Source organism: Mizuhopecten yessoensis, unplaced genomic scaffold (genome assembly GCF_002113885.1).
Source record: "Mizuhopecten yessoensis strain PY_sf001 unplaced genomic scaffold, ASM211388v2 scaffold11147, whole genome shotgun sequence".
Taxonomy (NCBI): Eukaryota; Metazoa; Mollusca; class Bivalvia; order Pectinida; family Pectinidae; genus Mizuhopecten; species Mizuhopecten yessoensis.
In genome coordinates, this window is record NW_018408903.1 from 475,191 (window position 1) to 500,558 (window position 25,368).

Here is a 25,368-nt window from a genome sequence, read left to right on the forward strand (position 1 = left end):
TCCCAAGAGAAGATAACTCTGCAATACGCAAAGACGGAATAGCTGTCTTGGGCTTTTTAATATATAATGTATATATTTGGCAAAATAACAAATTATGAATGTTTCAGGAAACAAGGACAAAAATTGGGTAAGCGGGAAGGAAAATATTTTTCATTTTTCATTTTTATTTTAATGGATCAATACAATGCTTTATTGCAAATTTTACAATGCATTTCCTCACACTAAAATGGCTAGTCAGTAATAAAGAATGGGGTCAGGCTCCCAGAAAAGGAAAAAGGTACATTTTGATAAGTGGCTGATCGTTGCCTGGCTTACAAGATAATCTTGGATACATAAAATAGGCGATAAAATGTTCTAGGTTTGGCAAGAAAATCTAAGGTAGGTAGGAATACCTGAAACACAAATGATATATTTTGGCCTTAAATCACCATCGATCCTCCAGGGTTTATACTCATTTATGCTCTCTGCAAGCCTGGAATATGCCATGACATGTACGCCACCTTGTGGATGAGACAATAAGAATAAATTAAAACGAAATTGAATTGAGACAATACGACTAGTTTGATCCTTTGATGTACATCAAAAGAAGCTCACGGTAGTGTAACGGTAAAATTGACCAGCTTTGAAGGTAGGAGTCGCTCCTCTGTAATTTTCAATGGACGGGTACCATCCTAGAAATTGGTATTGGTCAGATTTTTTAACCCGAGACAAATAAAAAAGCTTGCCATGAACTTTCAATTTTGCTATGACATCTATTAAACGGGCGCAGAGATTGAAAGTGAGTGTAACCACTGGAGTATCGAGGATGGGGTTTTATGAGGGGATGGGGTTACATCGTGTTGAGAGGAGAAGAAAATTAAGGGTACAGAGGTATACGTCATATTCGAGATACTTATTCCCATCTGTAGATAGGCATGTCATGCACACATACATCTCCAGCACACACACAGGCATAGACACATATGGAGATATTAGCCAGGTGGCGTAGGACTAGTAGTTAGCACCTGATAAGGCAGCTACTGCGAATTCCTCAAAATTGTATTGATTCATGTATATGCTACTTGCATTAATTGTATATCTATGTACTGTTAAGCGCTTTAGAGTGGCTTATGTAAGCTAGATAGGGCGCTATATCAAATGTTGTATATTTATTTTTATCATTTATGTGAGGGGGGCTTGTGTTCTGGAAACTTGTATCTTTGATAAAACAGAGTTTCGGAAAATATAAAACAATGTATCAAGAATAATATGCCCTTCTTTTGCACGTCAACTGAATTACATAACGTATCTTAAAAACTACATGTGGCTTGACATTGTTTTAGAAATAAATAACCCAAACTAGCTGTAGTCAGCATTTTAGTTTTTGTCAGGTACGTCTGGACCACTCAATCTACACGTGCCATATTTTCCTGAGGTCAGCCTCGGTCCAGATCTGTGCCTGTCGTTTTCTTTACAGGTTCAACCGGATACGTGAATGTATCCTAAAAGTTACCATAATTTGCTTTTGCACTAGAAAAAGGCAAAGTTCATTTCATAACTGTACTCTGATTTCACAAGAATGTTTCATCAAAATACAAATGCTTCATCTTGGAAACCAGGCCACCAGAAACAAGCTCAGAGTTGTTGTAACGATATCACAGCCATATTTCTCTCAAAACAATTTCTAGTTTGTTGTTTTCAATACCCTCTGCTGCTACCAACAGTGGGGAACATCTCAAGGTATGAAGCATGAGCTAGGAGCTGGCACTACGACACCTCGGACGTTTTCTTTGCGACTTTCGCTGTGAGCATCCTCTCCCGGTCCTGTTCTCTCTCCCTTTGTTGTTCTCTCTGCATCTCCTCCTTTGCTTTCTGCTGTTGTAGCTTTAAAGCCCTTTTCTGAATGAAAGAACACCAACATTTAAATGAAAAGGCACAAATGATATATTCTGAAGTACAATTTGTTTATACTTGCCGTGCTGAGTTTGATAACATAAATTTACCAAGAGAATTAGTGATTTCGTCTCATCAAATTTTTATTTAGCGAAATGGAAAAAAGAAAACAACTTTTCTGAATTATACATTCAGATAGAAAGGCAAAAAAGATATTCTGAAGTGTTAATAATTGGAACACAAAGCTTGCTGTGCTAATTTTGTCTATATTAATTTTCAATGAAAATATGTGAATTTAATGGAAACAAGAAAACATCCTGGTTCCTGTACATTACACCTCTGTATGGAGAACAATTGTAATCACAGCAATGCAGTCCCCAAACATTCTGAAATGTGTGACAGGACCGTACCTTGAGTTTAAAGGATCGCTCCGACAAGGACTGCATATCCTTCCTTATGTTGGTCAATTTGGCATAATACTTTTTGGCTTGGGCCATCTGGAATGTAACAACATTGATACACACCCATGAAAGTCTAACTACACAGAGCTCAAAACTCATTCATTTAGTCAATCACAAACTTTTACAGGTGAGTAAGGTAATAAATATACCTGTTAAATTATAGGAAATTTCAGATTAAAGTCAGCTTTGACAGTAAAATTTCAACAAGTAAAAACTGCATTTGTAAATACACACACAGAAAAGATGAATCATTTACTACACCAGCCATATATTACAAGAGGCCCATGGGCCTTAACGGTCACCTGATATATTTATACAGAGAGTTGATTTTGTTTTTAACATGAACAGAAATATTATTCAAAGTGTCAAAAAACAATAAAACCACCTTATTCAATATCTAGCATACAGATTTAAGACTAAAAAGTATTTGAAACTAGCACCTCTGATTCTAAACAGGGAAAATGAAGAAATTTTAGCACACCGACTCCTTTGGGCCCCACCCTACAGCCCTTGGGGGTAGGGCTGGCTCAAAATTTTCAAAGTATCAAACTGTCAACTCAAGGTTATAATTCCAATCAAGTTATTAACATGTAATATTCAAAGTATCATTTGCCATTATAAACCATAATAAATTTTGCCGCCCCTTCCTTCCCCAGGGGGTAAACGTGAGACCCTAGGGTCATAAACCTTAAGACCCTTCCATCTATGAAGAGTATTTGATTCTACCATATCTGGGTCTTGAGAAGAAGATTTTGAAATTTTAGTCAATTTGACACTTTTTGGCCCCGCCCCTCAGGCCCCTGGGGGCTTGGGACTAAACCGGCAACTGTTTTTGTTGACCTTTGTCCATGGAAGGTTCCTGCAAAATTTCAGTGAAATTGGTTCAGTGGTTTTGGAGAAGAAGTCGAAAATGTAAATTGTTTACGGACGCACGATGGACGACGTCGGACCAAAGGTGATCGCAATAGGTCACTTGAGACTTTGTCTCAGACGACCTTAAAATAGAACTGGCTGACATTCTTGCCAACTCTTCATATTTTGGAGGGGATTCCCAATTTCAGGTCCTTAAATATAACATTTCCAAATAGTGAACCTGCTAAATAATTCAAATATTCTAAAATCTAAAAGAACAAATTAAAAAATGTTATTTGAAATGTTCTTTTATCCATAGGGTATTATATACACATATATAATTTTAATTTCAATTTTGACTATGCAGAATCTCCCCCATGGAAATTAAAAGGTTATCAAGTATGGACAGGTTTAATCCTAGATTAATTTCAACTTTTTAAAATCTCTTATAGTCTTTGTCTCCCTTTTCCTATAATCCAAAACCTAATAAAAATGTATTTCAAAAATGAAAACGAAAGGCCATTTAATGTATTTTACAAAATGTTACTTACCAGGTAGTTTTTTCTCCATCTTACGTAAATGTGAGATACTATCATACCGTCTCTATGAGGTCCTCGATGGCCTCACACTCATCAAACTTACCGTCTCTATGAGGTCCTCCATCAATGGCCTTACACTCCTCAAACTTATCGTCTCTATGAGGTCCTCGATGGCCTTACACTCCTCAAACTTACCGTCTCTATGAGGTCCTCCATGGCCTTACACTCCTCAAACTTACTTTCTCTATGAGGTCCTCCATTGCCTTACACTCCTCAAACTTATCGTCTCTATGAGGTCCTCCATGGCCTCACACTCCTCAAACTTACCATCTCGATGAGGTGCTCCATGGCCTCACACTCCTCAAACTTGCCATCTCTATGAGGTACTCCATGGCCTCACCCTCCTCAAACTTACCATCTCTATGAGGTCCTCCATCCATGGCCTTACACTCCTCACACTTACCGTCTCTATGAGGTCCTCGATGGCGTTACACTCCTCAAACTTACCGTCTCTATGAGGTCCTCCATGGCCTCACCCTCCTAAAACTTACCGTCTCGAGGTCCTGCATGGCCTTACACTCCTCAAACTTACCATCTCTATGAGGCACTCCATGGCCTCACACTCCTCAAACTTACTGTCTCTTTGAGGTCCTCCATGGCCTTACACTCCTCAAACTTTCCGTCTCTATGAGGTCCTCCATGGCCTTACACTCCACAAACTTACCGTCTCTATGAGGTTTTCCATGGCCTTACACTCCTCAAACTTACTGTCTCTATGAGGTTCTCCATGGCGTCACACTCCTCAAACTTACCGTCTCTATGAGTTCCTCCATCCATGGCCTTACACTCCTCAAACCTACCGTCTCTATGAGGTCCTCCATGGCCTCACCCTCCTAAAACTTACCGTCTCGAGGTCCTGCATGGCCTCACAATCCTCAAACTTACCATCTCTATGAGGTACTCCATGGCCTCACACTCCTCAAACTTACAGTCTCGAGGTCCTGCATGGCCTCACACTCCTCCAACTTACCATCTCTATGAGGTACTCCATGGCCTCACTCTCCTCAAACTTACCGTCTCTATGTGGTCCTCCATGCCCTCACCCTCCTCAAACTTCCCGTCTCTTTGAGGTCCTCCATGGCCTTACACTCCTCAAAAATAGTCTCTATGAGGTCCTCCATTGCCTTACACTCCTCAAATTTACCGTCTCTATGAGGTCCTCCATGGCCTCACACTCCTCAAACTTACCGTCTCTATGTGGTCCTCCATGCCCTCACACTCCTCAAACTTACCGTCTCTTTGAGGTCCTCCATGGCCTTACACTCCAGAAACTTACCGTCTCTATGAGGTTTTCCATGGCCTTACACTCCTCAAACTTACCGTCTCTATGAGGTCCTCCATGGCCTTACACTCCACAAACTTACCGTCTCTATGAGGTTTTCCATGGCCTTACACTCCTCAAACTTACTTTCTCTATGAGGTCCTCCATTGCCTTACACTCCTCAAACTTATCGTCTCTATGAGGTCCTCCATGGCCTTACACTCCTCAAAAATAGTCTCTATGAGGTCCTCCATTGCCTTACACTCCTCGAACTTACCGTCTCTATGAGGTCCTCCATTGCCTTACACTCCTCAAATTTACCGTCTCTATGAGGTCCTCCATGGCCTTACACTCCTCAAACTTGGTTTTTTCCTGTTGTATCGTCTCAATCAGTATACCCTGATTCTGCCTGTAACAGAAGTTTACCTTCACTTCATACAGTTGTCAAATCATTTGTAGGGGTTAGGTCTATTTCTCCCACAACCACTATAGGTTACCTCACTCCGGACTCATTGGATAAACACACTAGGAGTTGGTGAACATTTTTGGTTACCCACTAGTGGGTAACACCGGTACGCTAGACATTATTTATGTGCAATCTTCTATTTATGCTGAAAAGTAACAACGCTTTGCGACACCAGCTTCCATCGCAACGTCATTTTCATGGCAATTGTGTCCCTGAACTTAAGTGAGAAACAGGAATAATGTATTCTCATGAAAAACATTTGGTTTTCTAGATATGATACATATATCTGAATGTTATGGAGAAAATAAAAACATTGACAGACAATTAATTCATACTTTTGAAAGACAAAATAATTGAACAATTCTAGATTGTTATTGGAATTGGAATTGTTATAAATGGATAGATTTCCAATGAGTATATAATCTAGGAATTGAATTTGTCAAAAACTATAGCAATTTATCAACATCGTGAAACATTGTTACGACGGTAATCAATATAATCTCGAAAAAAACCTCCAACTGACTCCTTACATCGATATAGGTGTACACAAAACTTACAGGATTTCATTGAGTGAGCTTTTGGATTTCTGTAGGTTGGGTAGGTAGTGTCCGAGGGTTCCGATGCTGAGTTTCTCTATGATAGCAGGGTCTATAGAGATACAGTCCTCTGTAAACAAATATACAATTATCGCCTCAATGTCATATTAATGTCATATTTGATAAAACAGTGAAGGGATCATCAACATTTGACACATAACTTAAATTTATTTCCAAAATCAGTTTTTCTGAAAACAAGTTGGGAAAACAATAAGAAAACTGGGGATTTTATTTTGTCATTTATCTTTGTCAAATTAGAATTGTGTGCATGACAACAAGACAGTTCAATTGCTTTGATTCAGAAAAACAAATCAGAATTTTATTTCCATGAGTTTGTAATACAAAGGTCAATTAAGCCAATGGGAGATAATTTTCTTATTGAGATATAGTGGGTTTTTTATCCATAATAAACAAACATCGAAAGTTGCTTTACTTTCATATGTGCTAAAGGACTTGACATTAAAGATACCAAAACAATTTCACTTGGTTGTCAACAGTCAATGTTGAAAGGGCAAACAGCTACAATGTAACCAGTTGAAGTTAAAAGCTTTAAAAGATAACCTACTGTTTAAACACATTGCTTGACCATGTAGTGTGGTATATATATATTAAAAGAATTTCCATATAATTCCCATAGTAATCTTACCCTCCTCTTCTTTCTCCTCCATTTCTGTAATTGCATCACTTGTCTCATCTTTATTTTCAATTTCTAGCACTGTGTCTCCAATATTTGTCTCCCCTTCTAATTCATTTGGGATTACCTCCCCTGTTGTGCTAGCTTCTCCACTCATAGGATGAAGTTCAATCTAATGCAAACAAAAAATGTCTTAAATAATTCTGTTATCCGTGCCTACTCCAATTCTCAACCACCTTCATTTAATATCTACCATTCTCTATATTCCAGAGGTTAAACAACACAGAGCTATACCACTTTGGACATGTGAATGAAAATTCATAATTTGATGATAATCAGTTTGTTGAAATTATTTAAAGGACAATAAAGCAAGAGCAAAATATGAAGAAAAGAAAGATTAACATAGAGACCCTTAAAAAAATAAAAAAGAGAGTATAAGACCAGGTGTTCAGGAAGGGTAAGCGTCCTTCATCTTCCGCAATATACATCTAAGTCTAAGTAATGTGATTGTCAAGTCCACACATTGAGAACACTGGTAGTGACAACAAAACCAAAAGACATTCTTATGAGCATAATCAAAAACATCAACCTTCATATTACAAGTGAAATAGTATTTTTATTATTTTCTTGTGAGAAGCTGATGGCGACCATACAATTTTTCTGAATTTAACGAACCCCTGTGTTTTACATTATGAACAACCTGTTTAAAAGATCTTTGTGCTGTTCCCCATGTCAGAAGTAAAGTTGTTACTGTAAACGGGTCGCTGTTACCTAAATGCAGGAATATTACCTATATGGGACATTGTGCACTCTCTGTACAATTGTCGGGGCCGAGGAGTACGGGTAGTTCTAGTACTAATATTAATACCCGGCCTCCTCTGACGACGCAATGTATAAAAAAAAATATCTCGTCGTCAGAAAGCTACGTTATTGTAGTTCTAGTCCGGGTATTCTACAGTCCACACTTACCTACAGTGCCTTTTATTTTCTACTTTCACTTCCTGCATATCAATGTCATCAAAAACAGACAGCTATAAATTACGAATTATACATTAAGCTTTGCATGTAAATAAACCAAAAGTGATAATATAACGATCATTAGTTGTCGTCATTCACAAAACAAATGGTAAGGTTTACCTTTTTCTTACAAATCTAAATTTCTCTCCCTCCTCCTTGTGACTGTCTAATTAGAGTGGCTTCCCTTTATTTTGCTTTACCACATTATTAATGTCCAATTACTTTCGCTATGTCAATATATTAGTGAATTTTTATTTTTTTGTGTCAATGAATTTATTATGTAATATTAAAGTGTATTGTGAAAGTATTTTGAATAAATATGATTTATCAAAGAAATATATTTTTGAAGTTCTGTAGGAAAAAGGTAAATAACTGGAGCGACATCTACATCCGGCATAAATATGGCGACCGAAAACATTTTAGGAACCGGCGAGTTATGGAGAAATGGACCTGCTCCTGGTTCCTTGTATCAATTCCCTGGGAATCAGTCGTCGCAGACTAGTTCACAGATTGGGCCAGCAAAACGTACCATGTAAGTTTTGATAATACGAATTAAAATCACGGTTTTACTATCGGTAATCTCTAATTTAGACTTCTGCTGAATCACGAACTCACCCCCCCCCCTTTTTCCGCTACTCTTTCTTGCTTCATTCATAGACGCTTTTATCTGTTTGAACTTAATGGTGGACCAATAGACAATCACAGTAAAAACACTGTAAGCCTAAAGCAATATTCAATAAGTTTCCTCATTGACCAAGATGACTTATTACAAAATACAACAAGATTTATTTAGAGTCGTACATGTTAAACAACGAACATTAGCTCTGTAGTAGCTATGCCCAACTATTTTTTTTTAAACCAAAAGTGATTTATTTCTTGTCATTTTCCTAGAGACTACCATAACCTGATTACAAAACAGCAATCAGAACCATGTTATCTTCAAAATTGGATTTTTACGAATTTTTTGAAATCGTGAAATTTCACAATTGTTTTTTAGCATTTTCCTGAAAACAATCAAAAAAGCGTACAAGGTCAATAACATGGTATATATGGGAGAATTTGTTTTCTCTTTTTTTACCACAATTTCAGAACCAATCTATTCTATTGTAAAATGAAAGATTTCCATGCTAAATATCACCCCTCACTCCGGAGATGATGCTAAAATGTTACTTCACAAAGAGTTACCTCCCCTTACAAAACACAATGAATGACATTAATAATCTCATTTAATTATATATATTGATGCACCAGTCTCAGTGGTAATTACACATCTTCTTTCTTATCGTTCGCCTTTACACTTGAATACCAGTCTCCTCAACAAATCTGGTGGTCTTCTGTGCTAAGGGCATCCACTGGTCCACATAGCTTTTCTTTGAGTGGTAACGTTAACACTCACTCACTCACTCACTAACTGTTGGTGAATGCCATATCTTATCTCTCATGATCAGTGCCTGATGGATCTTCCATGACTGTAAGAGGTGTGCAGTATCCTGCTCTGCTTCTCCACAAGGACACATTGGAGATGAAACAACTTTCATGACTTTGTATAGATGTTGATTGAGTCTGTTGTGTCCTGTCGGAAGATGGTAGTTTGGTCAGATCTTGTTGGTGGTAACTGTCTTGTTGCTGATGGGTGTTGAACAGAGATTTGATGATAGTCTTCATCTCTGTGTAGCAGACTGGATTTTCTTCCTGTTATTGTTCAGCACCATTCTTTGCTAATTTATCGGCTTGTTCATTACCCCAAACTCCACAGTGAGAAGGAATCCACTGTAGAACTGTTGTCAGACTTTTGATGGTGTATAAAGCTTGTTCAAGTTGAGGTTAAGCTTGTCGTTTGTCAAAGCTTGTAGCACAGAGAGGGCATCAGTCAGGAATACTACTTGAGTTGTGTTATCAATTTTGTTTTTGATGGAGTGTGCAGCATGAATAAGGTCTTCTTCAACTTAGTAGTTTGAACAATGTAGGCCTGTTGGTATTGCTTCTGATTGTTGATCTCAGTTGGGGTACTTAATGTATATACCAGCCCCTCCTTTTATTGTGGCATTTGCTTACCCAGGAGTCTGAAGGGTACTTGTCTTCAAGCATACTCATTGTAATTACACATGATCTGATATGTTTTAGTCAGATAAATCATTAAAATAATATTTAAAAACAAAAAATTGTATTTGTACATGGTGTATGATCTGACAAGTTTTATTTATATAAAAAAAAAAAAATGATATTGAAAAACAAAAGCATGTCATATCAATTAGATATGTTTAATGTAAACTATGTACAGACCAACCATTGTATAGTTTTTGTATGTCAGACAACACTGAAACTCGAAATAAATTTAAATTTAGGTCTATTCAATTTCTAACTGTATCAGCGTATGTAAACTAAGTCAAGACTGAGTGACAGTAACTTAATTTAAAAGTTTAATCATTTAGAAACAAGTAAATAGTACCGAAATTTATACAAATATACATCATTTAATGTTTAAAATATATACAGAAAACAAAGAGAACAGATACCTTTACACGATAGGTAAACAACCGTTAATGCAATATCCTTCTAGCGAGTTTTGTCTGGTACAGGTGGGATTTGTTTACGTTTTCGAGGCGAGGTGTCCGCCATATTGGATTTACCGTTATACTACCCCTTGGGATTTCAACAGCATTTTTCATACCAAGAACGGTTTTGACAGATTGGCATATATATATACTTATTTTAAGGGATAATTACTGAACATTTGTATATAATTTTGATGGATGTACTCGGTTTTATAAGGAAATTGTCGCTTCTGCAATATTTCACAATCTCCGCTCCTTGCGTTTCCGCCATGATATTTGTAATATAGACTGTAGTAAAGTGACGAGGGATATCGAAGATAAAATTCCTACCATGTATCCATTTCTATAACACGGACAAGCACGATAAAATCACCGTTCTTCCGATGGTATAAAAGTGTGACGAAATTTTGGCGCGGCGCGAAAATTCAATTGGAGTTATCTCCCCTTAGCTTGGGCATAGCTACTCAGTCTGTAGAGCTATTATTACGACAAAATCTAGGGTGTGTAGATCCTAAATTCTAACACTGTTTTATTTTTTATTTCTAACACGTTTAAATTAATATCCAAACCATGTGTGAAGTGTAGATAATTACAGATTTTAGATTATAATTCAAATCCGGATGAAGAAATACCAGATACAAGAAGATACTGGAGCACCGCCAAATCTGTCTATAAATTTGAATATATCTATACGTATATAAGGATGAATGTAAACAAACACACCAGTACTGGCCGTAATTATCTCGTGAACATCAATTGAAACTTGTGAAATGGAAGACTTTCACCTAAAAACTCTATTTTCATTCAGTTGTTTGAATTTCATTGTTGCATTTTTTCCCTGTCAACATACATCACTTATCAGTAACAAACTATAGCGTTTCTATTCAATATGACGTCTATGTGTTACTGAAGATAAGCATCCCGACGATGCAGATTCTGCCCCTGCTTTCAGAAGATATGCTTCCGAGTAAGAATGATAACATGCATTGAATGTTGTTCATGTGTCGAGAGGGAGTGAGGTATTTTGTGTTTTGGTACAGAAATTGTAAATATTCCTGTCTGACAGATGGAGATGCTAAAAGGATGCAAGTACCAAGAATTGCAATGGTGACATTAATATTCAACAAAGTCACCGGAAATTGAGTTTTTAGATAAAAAATCTTTCATTTCACAGACTCATTTGTTTGGTCAATGCTTCAAACAATGTTATCAAAATGTTGTATTTACCCTGGTGCTGTCAATTTATTTTACAGGGCTCCCACAGTTACTGGTACCTCAGTGCTGGGCCTAAAGTTTGATGGAGGTGTGATTATAGCCGCAGATATGCTTGGGTCTTATGGTTCACTGGCCCGCTACAGGAATCTCTCTCGTATACTAAAGATTAATGACAGCACAGTGATTGGTTGCGGTGGTGACTACGCCGACTTCCAGTACCTTAAGTCGACAATTAACCAGAGAGTGTAAGTTTTTGTGATACCGATGAAAACTTGTGTTCATATGTACTGCACAGCTATAAAGTTTTCCAAAACTGGCGATGTTTAAACAATTTTAACAGGAGAAAGAGAAATGCAATAGCCAGACCATGGATTAAGCCTGTCCCTAGACTAAATGCTTCAACAGTTGAGCTACCTGGTCGCCGATGATCGATCCAGTCCAGTTCAACTACACCATATAAAAATATATGTTGATTCAAAATCTGTTATTAAAATATTGTATGTAAATTATTTCTTATATCATACATGAAAGAAATGGGTGATAAAAACAAACCCACTACTCAATTACAATAATTTATTATTTTGTACACTGTATTTGCAGTAAAAGCAGAATAGAGAAAGATCCCTTGAAAGAAATTGACTGGTTGTCATTTCATAGTCACCTGATCATGATCAATACAATTAATGGTATCAACACCTGACCAACCAACCTACCCTATCTTTTTCTGTCATGTTACCAAAACATTTCATATGGCATTGATACATATAATTCATCCATTCCTAAACAATAATTATGATAAGTGTTATATCACTGCTTCTGCTACTTGAAACATTTTCTAAAAAAGATAGCAAGGACATTAGTGCGTTACAGACCTGTCTAGTCTATGTCATTTTTTTATTTCCAATGGCTGGTGTATGTTACAGTATAGATGAAGAATGTTGGGATGATGGTTTCCAGTACACACCCAAGTCCCTGTTCTCCTGGATGACCAGGTTCATGTACAACCGACGGTCAAACTTTGACCCACTTTGGAACACCACTGTAGTTAGTGGAATAGAGGATGGTCAGCCGTAAGTATTACAAAAAACAGATTGGATCTCCAGATCACTACTTCTATTATTCCTGTATACACATTTCTTGTTATTTATGAGACATACATATATACATGTATTATACAGTGTTCTCCTCCTCAGAATGTTTTGAAAGAAGCATGGTATTTCAATATTTCTGTTAAAGCAGCAATCTATGCAAAATCAAAGCAGCATGGTAACTTTAGATTTACTATGAATATATAGCAGAGAAGATCTAGGATAGCAGCATGGCAAGAAATTATAGGAGCATGGTGCCATGCTGCAAAAACAGCTCGGGGAGATTACTGCTGTATATACAAATCTCAGAGGTTATCATAAATCAACCAAAAATCTACTGTATACAGGGAATTTTTAGCAGCAGTTTTAACTTTTGCCCTTTTCATCATCTGCAATGAGGTTAAATTTGTTTTGCGAGCAAGTACTAGTACGAATCGTACCCTATGTGGAAGGTAAAATTTACACTTGACAATTTTTTTACCAGTAAATATCTGGCGAATATTGGACTGGGGGATAATTTCCAAGTATAGATTAGGCCATAATAAATTAATTGCTAGATTCTCATCCAAATTCTTTTCAAAATTGGGGCGGGGTGGCGAATTTTATTTTTTATTTTTTATTTTTCCTAAAATTTGAAATGGTTGCAAATGTGTTAAAAAAGTGCAATAAAGGCGCATGTTCAGTGTACATTTATCTTTATTTTTTGTTAATAACAACTTTGAGTATGCAGTATACACATTGAACACCATTTCACTGTTCAGTCCACATATATATCTGTACTAACTTTTGGTATGAATACACACCACATTACTTTTCCAAAAATCGTCCTCTTTAAATTACAGTGACCTTGCCATTGTTGCTTTAGAAAATCCCGACATTAAAATTGTAAATACGTCGGATTTCGCACTGGCAGTTGCCGACTGCTCTTCTATATCAGCATCAATATTAAATTTTAAATAAGCTCCGAGGTGCAACATCACTTCCCCCACCGTAAATGCGATATCACACTGGGTCAGTTCCACTTTCGATTTACCGGCCGACACAACGGCCCTGTTACCACACTCCATGGGCGCAGATTTGTCAATTGTTCCTTCGGCTAATTCATGAAATACCTGAATTCATGTTTTAGTATCGGCTACTGGACACCCATACCAATCTTTAAGAACGGCAAGTTGCCGTTTCAGCTTTAGAATTACAAAAACCATACTTGCAGACGACGAGTTTTCTACAACCGAAAATTGATAATATAAAACTAATTTTTGAAGCGGAAAACGGAGAAAAAAATCCGGATTTCATATTTTCGTGTTTTTTTTCGCAAATAAAAAAAATTGGGGCGGGGCCTCAAACAGGGGGTGGGCGGGGATGAGAATCTAGCAAATAATTTATTATGGCCTTATAGAATCTGTATATAGCAGAAAATATTCCATGTTTCTGAATATTATTTTCTTTATATGTAGATACTGTTATATGTAGGTTCTTGATCTAATTACATTGAACAACATGTTTCCATGTGAATTCTAAAATATGGATGTATAAATGTGATAGTAAATTGTTTTCCACTATACTAATTTGTAAACAAACTTTCTTACCTATACTATGTTACATTTCAGATTCCTGGGTTACGTGGACAAGATCGGTGTGGCCTATGAAGCTCCAACAGTGGCGTCAGGCTATGGTTCCTATATTGCACTGGTAAGATGCGCCCTCCCTTTCCCCATCATTTTAAATTCAGAGGTTCAAACAGTTCAATCAATTGTTTAGAAATTCTGCACTCGCCCCCTGGGTTTCTGGCTGCTTTTCTTCAAAATGACCATTAAAGTGTTGATAGGCTATTGAATAAACCAACAAAATAAACAAATTAACAGTTCATTGCCTGATTCTCTTTGAATTGGGGTCTGTTCATTTATGCAGAAGTGGTTGAACCTTTGGATCGCGTTAAATGCAAGTGACCCTGAGGTCTATGATATTTTGACAAATATTTTACTGATCTTGAAAAAATATCTTTATATATTTTAGGAAATCTATTGACGTTGTGTTAAAATTGTAAATTGTCCTAAATTTAAAAAGTCCATCAAGCGGACACCATTGTATAGGAAACCGTATCCATTATGAGTTCCTACCTTGATTCTCTGTGCATGTTTTCAGCCACTACTGAGGGATGCCTATGCTAAAAACCCTAACATGACTATGGCAGAGGCAGAACAGCAAATAGAGAGATGTATGAAGGTCCTCTTCTACAGGGACGCCCGCTCACTAAACAAGGTAGGAGACAGTTTAGAGATATGTATGAAAGTCTTCTCCTAGATAAGTATGAAGGTCCTCTTCTACAGGGAAGCCCGCTCACTAAATAAGGTAAGGCATAGTTTAGAGATATGTATGAAAGTCTTCTCCTAAATAGGTGTGAAGGTCCTCTTCTACAGGGACACCCGCTCACTAAATAAGGTAAGACCTAGTTTAGAGATATGTATGAAAGTCTTCTCCTAAATAGGTATGAAGGTCCTCTTCTACAGGGACGCCCACTCACTAAATAAGGTAAGACACAGTTTAGAGATATGTATGAAAGTTTTCTCCTAGATAGGTATGAAGGTCCTCTTTTACAGGGACGCTCACTCATTAAATAAGGTAATAGACCACACAGGTAAGATACCTGAATGAAAGTCTTCTCCTACATCGACCTTGGCTTACTTAACAAAGCAAGTAACATCACAGTTACAGATCTATATGAATGTCATTTACAGAGATGCTCTCTCATTGATCAAAGCAACATTCTTAGCATTTACACACCATAGAATATATGTTTATGTGATGAGGATTTCTTATATCCTAACCCTAGTAAAGCTTTCAAATCATCAAGAATAAATTTACTTAAAATATTCATTTTCACATGAAATTAAGGAAAAATGTGAAAGAATAAAGATGTTTATACACAATTTATTTGGTCTATCAAGTAATTGATCTCAATAGTCCATCAGTGTTTTTCATGGTGATTGTCGTCAATGAGTCTACTGATAATTTCAAACACTGGGAAGAGTAAACATAGCCTAGTTGTGCAGAGATGCTTGTCACTGAAGTGTCATCTACATGCTTGCACAAATAAACTGTATGGAACCTGGACATGAATTTTCTCAAACAAAATTTCAGACCACGCTTATGTTTTGTAAAAGTAGGTTTTCCCAAAAGTATTAACACAAATTCTCTTCACAAATTTGACTTTCCTTGTGCTATAGTTTGAGGTAGCTGTTGTAACAAAGGATGGGGCCATGATACGATCCAACATCGAAGCCAAGGCGAACTGGGAGATTGCACATCTGATCAAGTAAGTTGTTATACTAAACACTCGTCTCCATTGTGTATTGACATTTCCACATATGCCAAATCAGGGATATTTGGTCTGTTTTATAATAATAAACACGTGGTGTAAGAAAAGTATAACAGTTGATAATGTAAAAGTGTAACATACTTGGAAAAGGTCTCAACTATATGTTAATTTGGGTGCTCATACATAAGAACTGTTAAAAAGTTGAAATCATTAATTAAATCAGAGGAAAAAAGATTCTATCTTGAAAACTTAATACAGTGGAACGGCTTATTATGATATTCTATTAGTTTGAGAAAAATATCATAATAACCAATACATGTATACACTTAATTTGACCCTTATATTTATTTTCAGGGGGTATGAATGAACAAAATCTTGCTTTGTGGAAGGATTGTGTGCTGTATGGAAATTGTTGAGGATGGACCAAGACATTTGTCAACTCAAGTTCATACTTTGAGTCAGTGTAAATGGTATCTTGAATATTTGATACATTCATGTGTGATGTTATGATGAACTTTTTGGAGACCATCCCATCCACCAGCTACTCAAGTGCTGACACTTAAAAGTGCTAAACACGACCAGAAGATTGAGTGTTTGTGAGAAAAAACAATAAAATATTCATTATTTGTATCAATGAAATGTTGATACAATAATTTGTATGACAGACAAGTGTGAATGTGATAGTATGTATCAATAAAAGTATGAAATGTTGATTGGTTATTTTAGTTATTTCTAAATTGTGGACATGTTTTTATCAAAATACTTATATTTCTGTACACATATGACAATTTGAAAGTCGCATGAATACTAGGATTTTTTCAGAACACTGTTTTCCAAATTTTGAAGGGTCTCGGTACTAAAATATAAAGTGGTGGTCTCACAGGAGACTAGGATTCAGAGATATGTGTGTCCAAAAAGTACTGTAGCTTGTCTTAACTATACAGGAAAGAATGATTTAAGCAATTATTATGCTACATCTGAATTGTGGGGGAAATGACAACATATGATTATTGCTAAAATACAATATTAAGGTAATGGTGGCTTCATGACTAACTTGCTTGTAAACTGGCATGAACATGAAAACAATGTCTTCAGTAATATTATGTATAAAGTTCTGAATTGATCTAACTGTGAAATCTTATTTTCTTGGGGTCTCAATTCACAACAAAACACCATTTCGTGTGGGGAGTACATGAATTTGTGGATGACATGTACCTACTCAACGGAATTAGAATTTAATTCTATTTATTACATTTTACATCCTGACAAGATTACCTTATATGGATCAAACTGCAGCTAAACACAACATAAACATCTTGTAAATATATATAAGCATAATTTGAAAAAAAAGTGAAATTATCTGTTTTTCCGTCATTTTGAACTAGGCAGCAGTGACCTACTTTTAAAATGTTTTAAATATTTTAACAAATCGAATACATAGTTGTTACTACCATCTAAATATATTGAAAATCAGAGCTCAAGTTTTCATCTCTCCTATAAGTTCACCCCTTCATTTTACTATGCAAGGATCGATTGATTGATCTGAAAACGAAACCCGATTCCAACCCCAAAGGCATCCGGTTAACTATTTAATTGGTTTTAAGAAAAAACGACAATAACATTCGCTAGGCTGATGTCCGTCTTTTGAAGATTTGAATTTTTAGCCAACCATCATCTGATGGTGGGCTATTCAAATCACCCTGCGTCCGTGGTCCGTCTTCCGTTGTCGGTCCGTTGTCCGTCCTTAAACAATTCTTGTTATCGGTATTTCTCAAGAAGTTCCACAGGGATCTTTCTCACATTTTATATGTAGGTTCCCCTTGGTCCTTAGCTGTGCAGGGCAACTTTTGAGACTGATCGGATAAACAACATGGCCGACAGGTAGCCATCTTGTATTTTGATAGTGAAAGTTTGTTATCGCTATTTCTCGGGAAGTACGGGAGGGATCTTTCTCAATTTTTTTATGTAGGTTCCCCTTGATCCCTCGTTGTGCATGTTATATTTTGAGACTGATCATAAAAACAAAATGGATTAAAAGAAGAACTAAACAGATCTTTCTCATATTGCAATGATCAATTCTATTTCTTTCACATTAAGTACTGTACTAGTAAATATGTGAAATGACAAACTCACTTTGAAGGTTGGCTTTCATACACACCAGTATTAAGTTTAGATCAAAAGTTACCTCAAGGTGCATTTACTAATAACATGACTCAATCAAAAAGATTAGAGGAAAGAAGAGAAAAGATCGAACTGACAAAGAACTAATGAAGATGGTACAAAGGTGGGTGCCAATATCCTTCTGGGATCTGTTGTATCATTATCCTGCCGTGCGATTCTTTGCAATTACATCGGAGGATCAAACTTGTCTTCTTGTACATATCATCTATAAGGTGGCGAGTGTTTTCCAGGGGTTAATAGAGCCTGACCCCTGGAATACAAAGGGATGGTGGAGCTAGTAGCGAGATAGTTGAGAGTGCACAAAATGTGTTATGACTACAAAATATGGTTGAATGATTTATTTCTGCGCATATCTGTCGAATATGTAAAGAATACATATACATGTATATCAAACATATCGTACAATAAATAGAGCAGGGGCCGAGTGGTTAAGACGTCTGGTATTCTGCTATACCACTATAGCCTTCCACAACTGGGTCGCGGGTTCGAGGACTACGTGGGGCAGTCTCCAGGTACTAGCCACAGTTTCTCCGCCACTAAAACCTGGCACGACCATAGCTGTGTTAGGACGTAAACACAAACAAACAATCAATAATACACAATACTCGTTTATTTCTTTGTTTTTAACCAAGTAACAATGTACCAATGTCATAATTTCTAGAACTGAAGAATAAACACAAGAATGTATAATTACAATACGATGGGACTTCGGGCTGAAACGGGGTAAAATATGAAAACACTCACGAATTATCTTATCATACAAACCAATATGAAAGAAATTCGTTGTCAAAATGGATGAAATATGTTTTATTAATGATTTTTATCGATTAATGATATTTTTTTCCTTACAACATCCAGGAGAAATGTTTAAGCAAACAGATATGCATTAAAAGACTAACATCTATTTTTTTGTTCATTACAAAATTTAAGCACGTGAACAATACCACTTGATATCAAGCACGTCAAAAACTGTTTTAAAATATAAATATATAAGGAGGTATGCAAAAAGATACAGGAATATATTAAAATATATGGTTTAAATATCGTTAAAAACGTTATAAAAACCTTCATAAAACGAAGATATGCGTTATTAAAAAATGCATGGCATTATACATAGATCTTGGGGAGATCTTCGTAGAAGAGACATGTTTGGCTTCATTGTTTGAAAAGAACTCGGAAACAACTTTCATGCATCGTTACTTGTAAAACTCGAGTCACTAAAATAACAAAATATGAGTTCTCCAGCAACGAAGTAATGTACAAACAATACACGCTCGCACATTAATGTATTCACTCAATTTGTGGGTTTTTAGGTCACCTGAGACAAAGTCTCAAGTGACCTATTGCGATCGCCTTTTGTCCGTCGTCGTCCGTCGTCTGTCGTCCGTCGTCCGTCCGTAAACAATCTACATTTTCGACTTCTTCTCCAAAACCCCTGAACCAATTTCAATGAAATTTTGCAGGGACCTTCCATGGACAAAGGTCAACAAAATTAGTTGCCGGTTTAGTCCTACGCCCCAGGGGTCTGAGGGGCGGGGCTAAAAGGGGTCAAATTGAATAAAATTTCAAAAATCTTCTTCTCCAAAACCCCTGAACCAATTGCAATGAAATTTTGCAGGGACCTTCCATGGACAAAGGTCAACAAAAAAAGTTGCCGGTTTAGTCCTACGCCCCTAGAGGCCTGAGGGGCGGGGCCAAAAAGGGGCGAATTGACTAAAATTTCAAAAATCTTCTTCTCAAGACCCAGATATGGTAGAATCAAATACTCTTCATAGATGGAAGGGTCTTAAGGTGCTTTACCGAAATTGTGAATTTCTTGACCCTGGGGTCTCACGTTTCCCCCTGGGGAGGGGGTAAACTTTACTATAGTTTATATAGGGAAATCACATTTTGGACCAACATTTGTTTAATTTCCATTGGAAGTAATTCAATTTGGGTTAGCATTATCAGTATTAGGTAGCAGTTTGATAGTATGCACCTATGAGCCCTGACTGACCCCCAGGGGCTGATGGGTGGGGCCAAAAAGGGTTGAATTGACTGAAATTTCAAAAATCTTCTTCTCAAGACCCAGATATGGTAGAATCAAATACTCTTCATAGATGGAAGGGTCTTAAGGTGCTTTACCGAAATTGTGAATTTCTTGACCCTGGGGTCTCACGTTTCCCCCTGGGGAGGGGGTAAACTTTACTATAGTTTATATAGGGAAATCACATTTTGGACCAACATTTGTTTAATTTCCATTGGAAATAATTCAAAAGAAGAAGAGCATCGGATTATTTTACATTTAAGGTTAAGCTATTTTGGTCTGGCGAGACACTGACTAGCTATAAAGAGAACTGCAAAACGAGTTTCATCAAAGGAAAGGAGTTAAATATCATTTTTAACATATCACCATGAATGTATTCGAATACATATTATCGGACTATCCTTTTCTCCAACGTCGTCCGAGTGACTTCACGTCTACTGTGTTCAATAGTGACGTCACAATGGAACAACACGTCCTAAAATAGGGCAGAGTTTGTTCACTGTTTAACATGAAATAAGATTAAAAGACAACGTTCATTGGCAGCGGATTTCCAGGAAAATGTTATAATAATAATAATATCTCTTATTTAACCAGGGTTACATATTTAGACAATGTCTAGTTTACAATATCGCCCTGCATCAAATATATATACAAGCATGACACAATTTAGGATAACAGTATAACAATGTAGTACATATAGTATCATCAAAGTCAATGTAACTTAAAATTTAGCAATCCTAAAAATATAATTAAATAGTGAACACTTGCATATCACACCAGTGTTACCAAATTACATATACATACAATGCTAATATAGCACAGGGTAACACTTGACAGGATATACAGTGATATAGTGTGTATTAAAATGAAACAAAGAAGTCGGTGGTGTAAAAGTAATTTAGAATAGAAAATTATCAAATGCTATTTGCCCAAGGTTACTTGTAAAACGATTTAACTTACTTTACTAATGAAGCCTACACTAGGCGTAGGATTAAGGTCTCTTAGAACGTTAAAATACGCGAGAGTTGTCATTTGCTATCAATTCCTGCTTCGTTGTGTACAGTTACATATGTTTGGCAAGTCAACTTTGAGTAATTCAAGAAAGGATGTCGATCTTTTATAAAACTATATGAATATCTTATTCAATATATAATGCATCTTACATATATAATAAACCATACATAACATAATATATAAAATGTCTTCTAAGCTATGTAGAATGAATTATAAACAGTATATGTATCGATATTGAATTTAGATATATTATGTATATGAAATATAAATATAAACATCATAACATATAGAATATATATAGAAATATAAAGAATTCATAGACATCAATAGCTCAAATATGACATCTTTTTGAGAATAAAATAAAAATAGTATATACCTTATACTATTTCTCGTGTTTTTCTTCATGACATATCATTGACAATTAAAAAAGCTACTCTGTAAAGTTATATTAGACATCCTACATAAATTAAATATCGTTCCTAGATAAGATATGGGAATCAGATTTCAATCGTATTAGATATTGCTGATATCATATATCTTATATATATATTATAAAAAGAATAAAGTATATACAACTTATTTAGTATATAAAAAATAACCATATACCATACAACATATCTCATGTATCATGATTGCTGATATCATATATGTTATATATTATAAAAAGAATAAATACCATACAACATATCTTATGTATCATGATTGCTGATATCATATATCTTATACATTATAAAAAGAATATATATCATACAACATATCTCATGTATCATGATTGCTGATATCATATATCTTATATATTATAAAAAGAATAAAGGATATGTTTGATATACGAGATATCTAATCTAATCTGCTTCCTATCTACATATACAATTCTTATGTAGTTTATAACATACATCTAAGTATATAAATCTTATTTAGTATATAAAAAATATACCATATACCATACAACATATCTCATGTATCCCATATATCTCATGTATCTTGTCATGGACAATATTCAGTTGGTTGGCCATACCAATATACCACCAGGTAGTAACATTTCAAATCAACATTCTTAGAAACATTTTGACAATGTTTTAAAAGTGGAACTCTTTCCCAAAGGAAACCAGTTTCACGGTAACGCAGCATTACCAGTAACGTAACTGTTTATTTGCATGACTGTTTTGTGACATATGAACTTTACAGTGAAATTGGTATCCTTAAGGAAAAGGTTCAAACTAAATATGTATATGATGAGCAATACAGATATACACCATGTCTATGAACTAAAGTACGTTTCCTCAAAGTAATAATCAAGTAATTCCGTACTAAACTATTTGTAACTTATCAAGTGGTATATTACTATCCTTTTATTCCGATCTTTTTATAATGCTTTCAATTTAGTAAATTGCAGATATTTCGCAATGTCGTGTAGATCTGAATACGATTCATATACGGATGCTAAATATATATAAAACGTTAAGATAGTTTCTACGAAAGATTGTAACTTGGCGAGACAATAAACCAAACAGAACACATTCAATCGTACTCCTCGAGCTCGAGCAGCAGAAAATAAATCAATAAAAAACGAACATAAGTCTTTTCTTTTATAAGCCCCCTGTACGTGAGCCAGGATATTAATATGTGATTTTACAGAGATATGGACTTTCTTGTAAATCGAGATCACGCAATTTAACATTGATGACGTAGTATCCCGGATGTGTGACCTCGTACATGACCTCGTAAAGGCCATCCCCCGTGTAGACTACGCATGTCTCAATAACACAATGAGGTGTTGGTCCATATATGGAAACAGTCGGGCATCCGGTGACGTCAGAGATAGCCCATATCTGAAATGCAAACGATACAAAATTGTAGCATAATCTGGTTCAATTATGATACCAATCTAATTAATCAGATCTTCGCTTCGTTCCCATTTATGGATATTGTGTAAGTGATGATGTAATGTTATGTGAACGTATTTGTCATACTTATTTTTTTACCCTGTGATGACACCGTGCCAAGTATATTAACAAGGGAAGATATGTGTATTTCTTTTTTATTTCGAGACAAGAGAGACTGACTATTCTGGTCAATTTGTGGCTGAAATGTTGAACGAATTGACACCTAAATTAACCGATGACATGCTACACCGTTTTTAAAACGAAAGAAATTTATGTTGGGCAAAATCGTTAGATCGAAACCTGTAAGATAGTCTCCATTGGATTGGTTGGAAGCAAGTAGTGTCTGGTGTTTTGATTGGTTTGTTATCAATACGATACCGTATTAAAGTTGACCTCTGACGTGAACCGTCTTTTGATGTTTGATCTTCAACGCGATTTATCAACAAACGAAAGCGATTCGAAGGTCTTATTTTATTTATATTGTTATTATTTCAGTTTTGTCAAAAGGGCATTTCTGTCAGCTGTTTTACATTTTTGCAGAATAATGATTCCCTTTTTTTGGAGTTTTCGATGAACCTTTATACAAGGAGAAGTAATTGTGAAAGCGTCAAACGGAAAATGAAGAACTGAACTGATAAATATTTGTCATACTCAACCCGAAAACAATAACATAATAGAACAGAATGTGTGAACGTTTTTTCAAACTATGTTATATGAGAGCAATCTTTACCAATTACGTTCAATTAGAATAAATATGAAATCAAGCGTATTTGAAATAAAATGCAATTGTCCAAAGCGAATATTTTATATTGTTTCAAACAATTATCACACATACTGAAAAACAGGATATCTGACAATGTCATAATATAATCAACTGAGGTTGGGTTTCTATCTCCTGATCAAAAGTACAAATAATTTAATTTCGTATTCCATTTCGTATACTATAACATGGTACTGTTTTTATTTACTCGATGTGAACATAATGTTCATTAATTTGTCATATCAATAGTATATGTGAATGTTGGTATATTAAAAACACCCTCCAGGATAATAGCAAATGTTACCTGAAAGTTGTTTTTGACGCCGACGTATCCCTTTGTTAACCCGACGCCTTCCACATGTAGCTTGTCATTTTTCCGAATGATACTTTCTTGATCTGTGTTTGACGTAAGCCACTCTTCCTCCGTCATCCCAAATATGTCGATATCACATATTCCTGTATCATCGATATATCCTGTATATTCCACATCACATGATTCATCCGGTTCTGTTTTCTCGATGTTGATTGAGAATGACGGGTAACAAGGTAGACAGTAAACACTACTGACACAGCTCAACACTGAAGCCTTCACTTCAAACGCAACTGATGATATGAAATGCGTTGGTAACTGTGGGTTGATAAGTTGTTTCTCATGATGTAGATGAGCATATTGTTTCTCGTTTTGTTTGGACACCATATTTGATTGATTTATGTCTAAGGCTTCATTTCTCTGCACTGAGGATATTCTCATAGGGAGTTTGTCCGTACGATTCTCTAGTTTTTGAAATCCTTGGAGATTTTGAAGCAGGTCTGTTCGTCTTTGTTCGTTAACACCGAACTCACTGTTATTTTCCTCCGTGCTATTTTCTCTACTTATATTGATTTGACCATGTGCCAAATGACCTGCCGTCTCCCCATATCCTACAGACAAAAAGTGCGCCTTCAAACCTTTCACATCCTCTTTGTCTACCTCAGTGTTCAATTCATTGTTCTCACTGATATAATCGTCGTCAGAAATCTTGTTAGGATGCTCGTCCTGATGGCAGGATTTTTCTTTGATTCGACTGCTATCTGGAAAAACGCCAACGGTTTGTAAAAATTTGTTCCGGGCACCCTTGGACATACCGAATCCGCAATACGAATCCTCGAGATTTTGGACACTTGATGAAAACGAGTCGAGACAGGTTTCATTTAAAGTATTGTTGGTCTCTAGATTCCAGTCGTTCAAGGCATAAAACTGTGATTGAACATGTGAACCTCGTGTAGGACTAAGTTGATTGTTGCTGGAGTATTCTGGCAATTTTCCATCATCGTTTTGAAGGAGATTCCGTTTCGTACGGTTACTTATCTCATGACTATAACCATCAGCCACGCTATAAGTGGTCTGGTCCCTGTTACAGACTGACCATGTAGTTCCTGTTTCTGTGATTGCATACGGCTGTTTCCCTTCAACATTTCCTTTTTTCTCCCGGTTATGAGCCTCATCTTCGTTCGAGTTTTCGTCATTTCGAATAAAACTGTGCAAGAGACCGACCTTCTCTGCAGTTTTCGCAAAGGAATGAAATTCGG

The 25,368-nt window shown here is 36.1% G+C and overlaps 2 protein-coding genes across 2 annotated transcripts; one reads left to right on the plus strand and one right to left on the minus strand.

Moving 5' to 3' along the window:
- Positions 1-1,365: 1,365 nt before the first annotated feature.
- LOC110466910 (biogenesis of lysosome-related organelles complex 1 subunit 6-like) lies at positions 1,366-7,955 on the minus strand. The gene is made up of 6 exons (XM_021523702.1): positions 7,879-7,955; positions 6,754-6,913; positions 6,069-6,177; positions 5,367-5,454; positions 2,283-2,369; positions 1,366-1,878 (listed from the first exon to the last, which is right to left on the minus strand). The coding sequence occupies exons 2-6, from the start codon at positions 6,896-6,898 to the stop codon at positions 1,747-1,749; spliced, it is 561 nt and encodes a 186-aa protein (XP_021379377.1). The 5' UTR covers positions 6,899-6,913; positions 7,879-7,955; the 3' UTR covers positions 1,366-1,746.
- Positions 7,956-8,121: 166 nt separating this feature from the next.
- LOC110466911 (proteasome subunit beta type-4-like) lies at positions 8,122-16,646 on the plus strand. Its single transcript, XM_021523704.1, has 7 exons — positions 8,122-8,290; positions 11,567-11,773; positions 12,452-12,598; positions 14,227-14,308; positions 14,762-14,878; positions 15,844-15,932; positions 16,290-16,646. Exons 1-7 carry the CDS (start codon positions 8,160-8,162, stop codon positions 16,300-16,302), a joined length of 786 nt encoding a protein of 261 aa, XP_021379379.1. The 5' UTR covers positions 8,122-8,159; the 3' UTR covers positions 16,303-16,646.
- Positions 16,647-25,368: the final 8,722 nt, after the last annotated feature.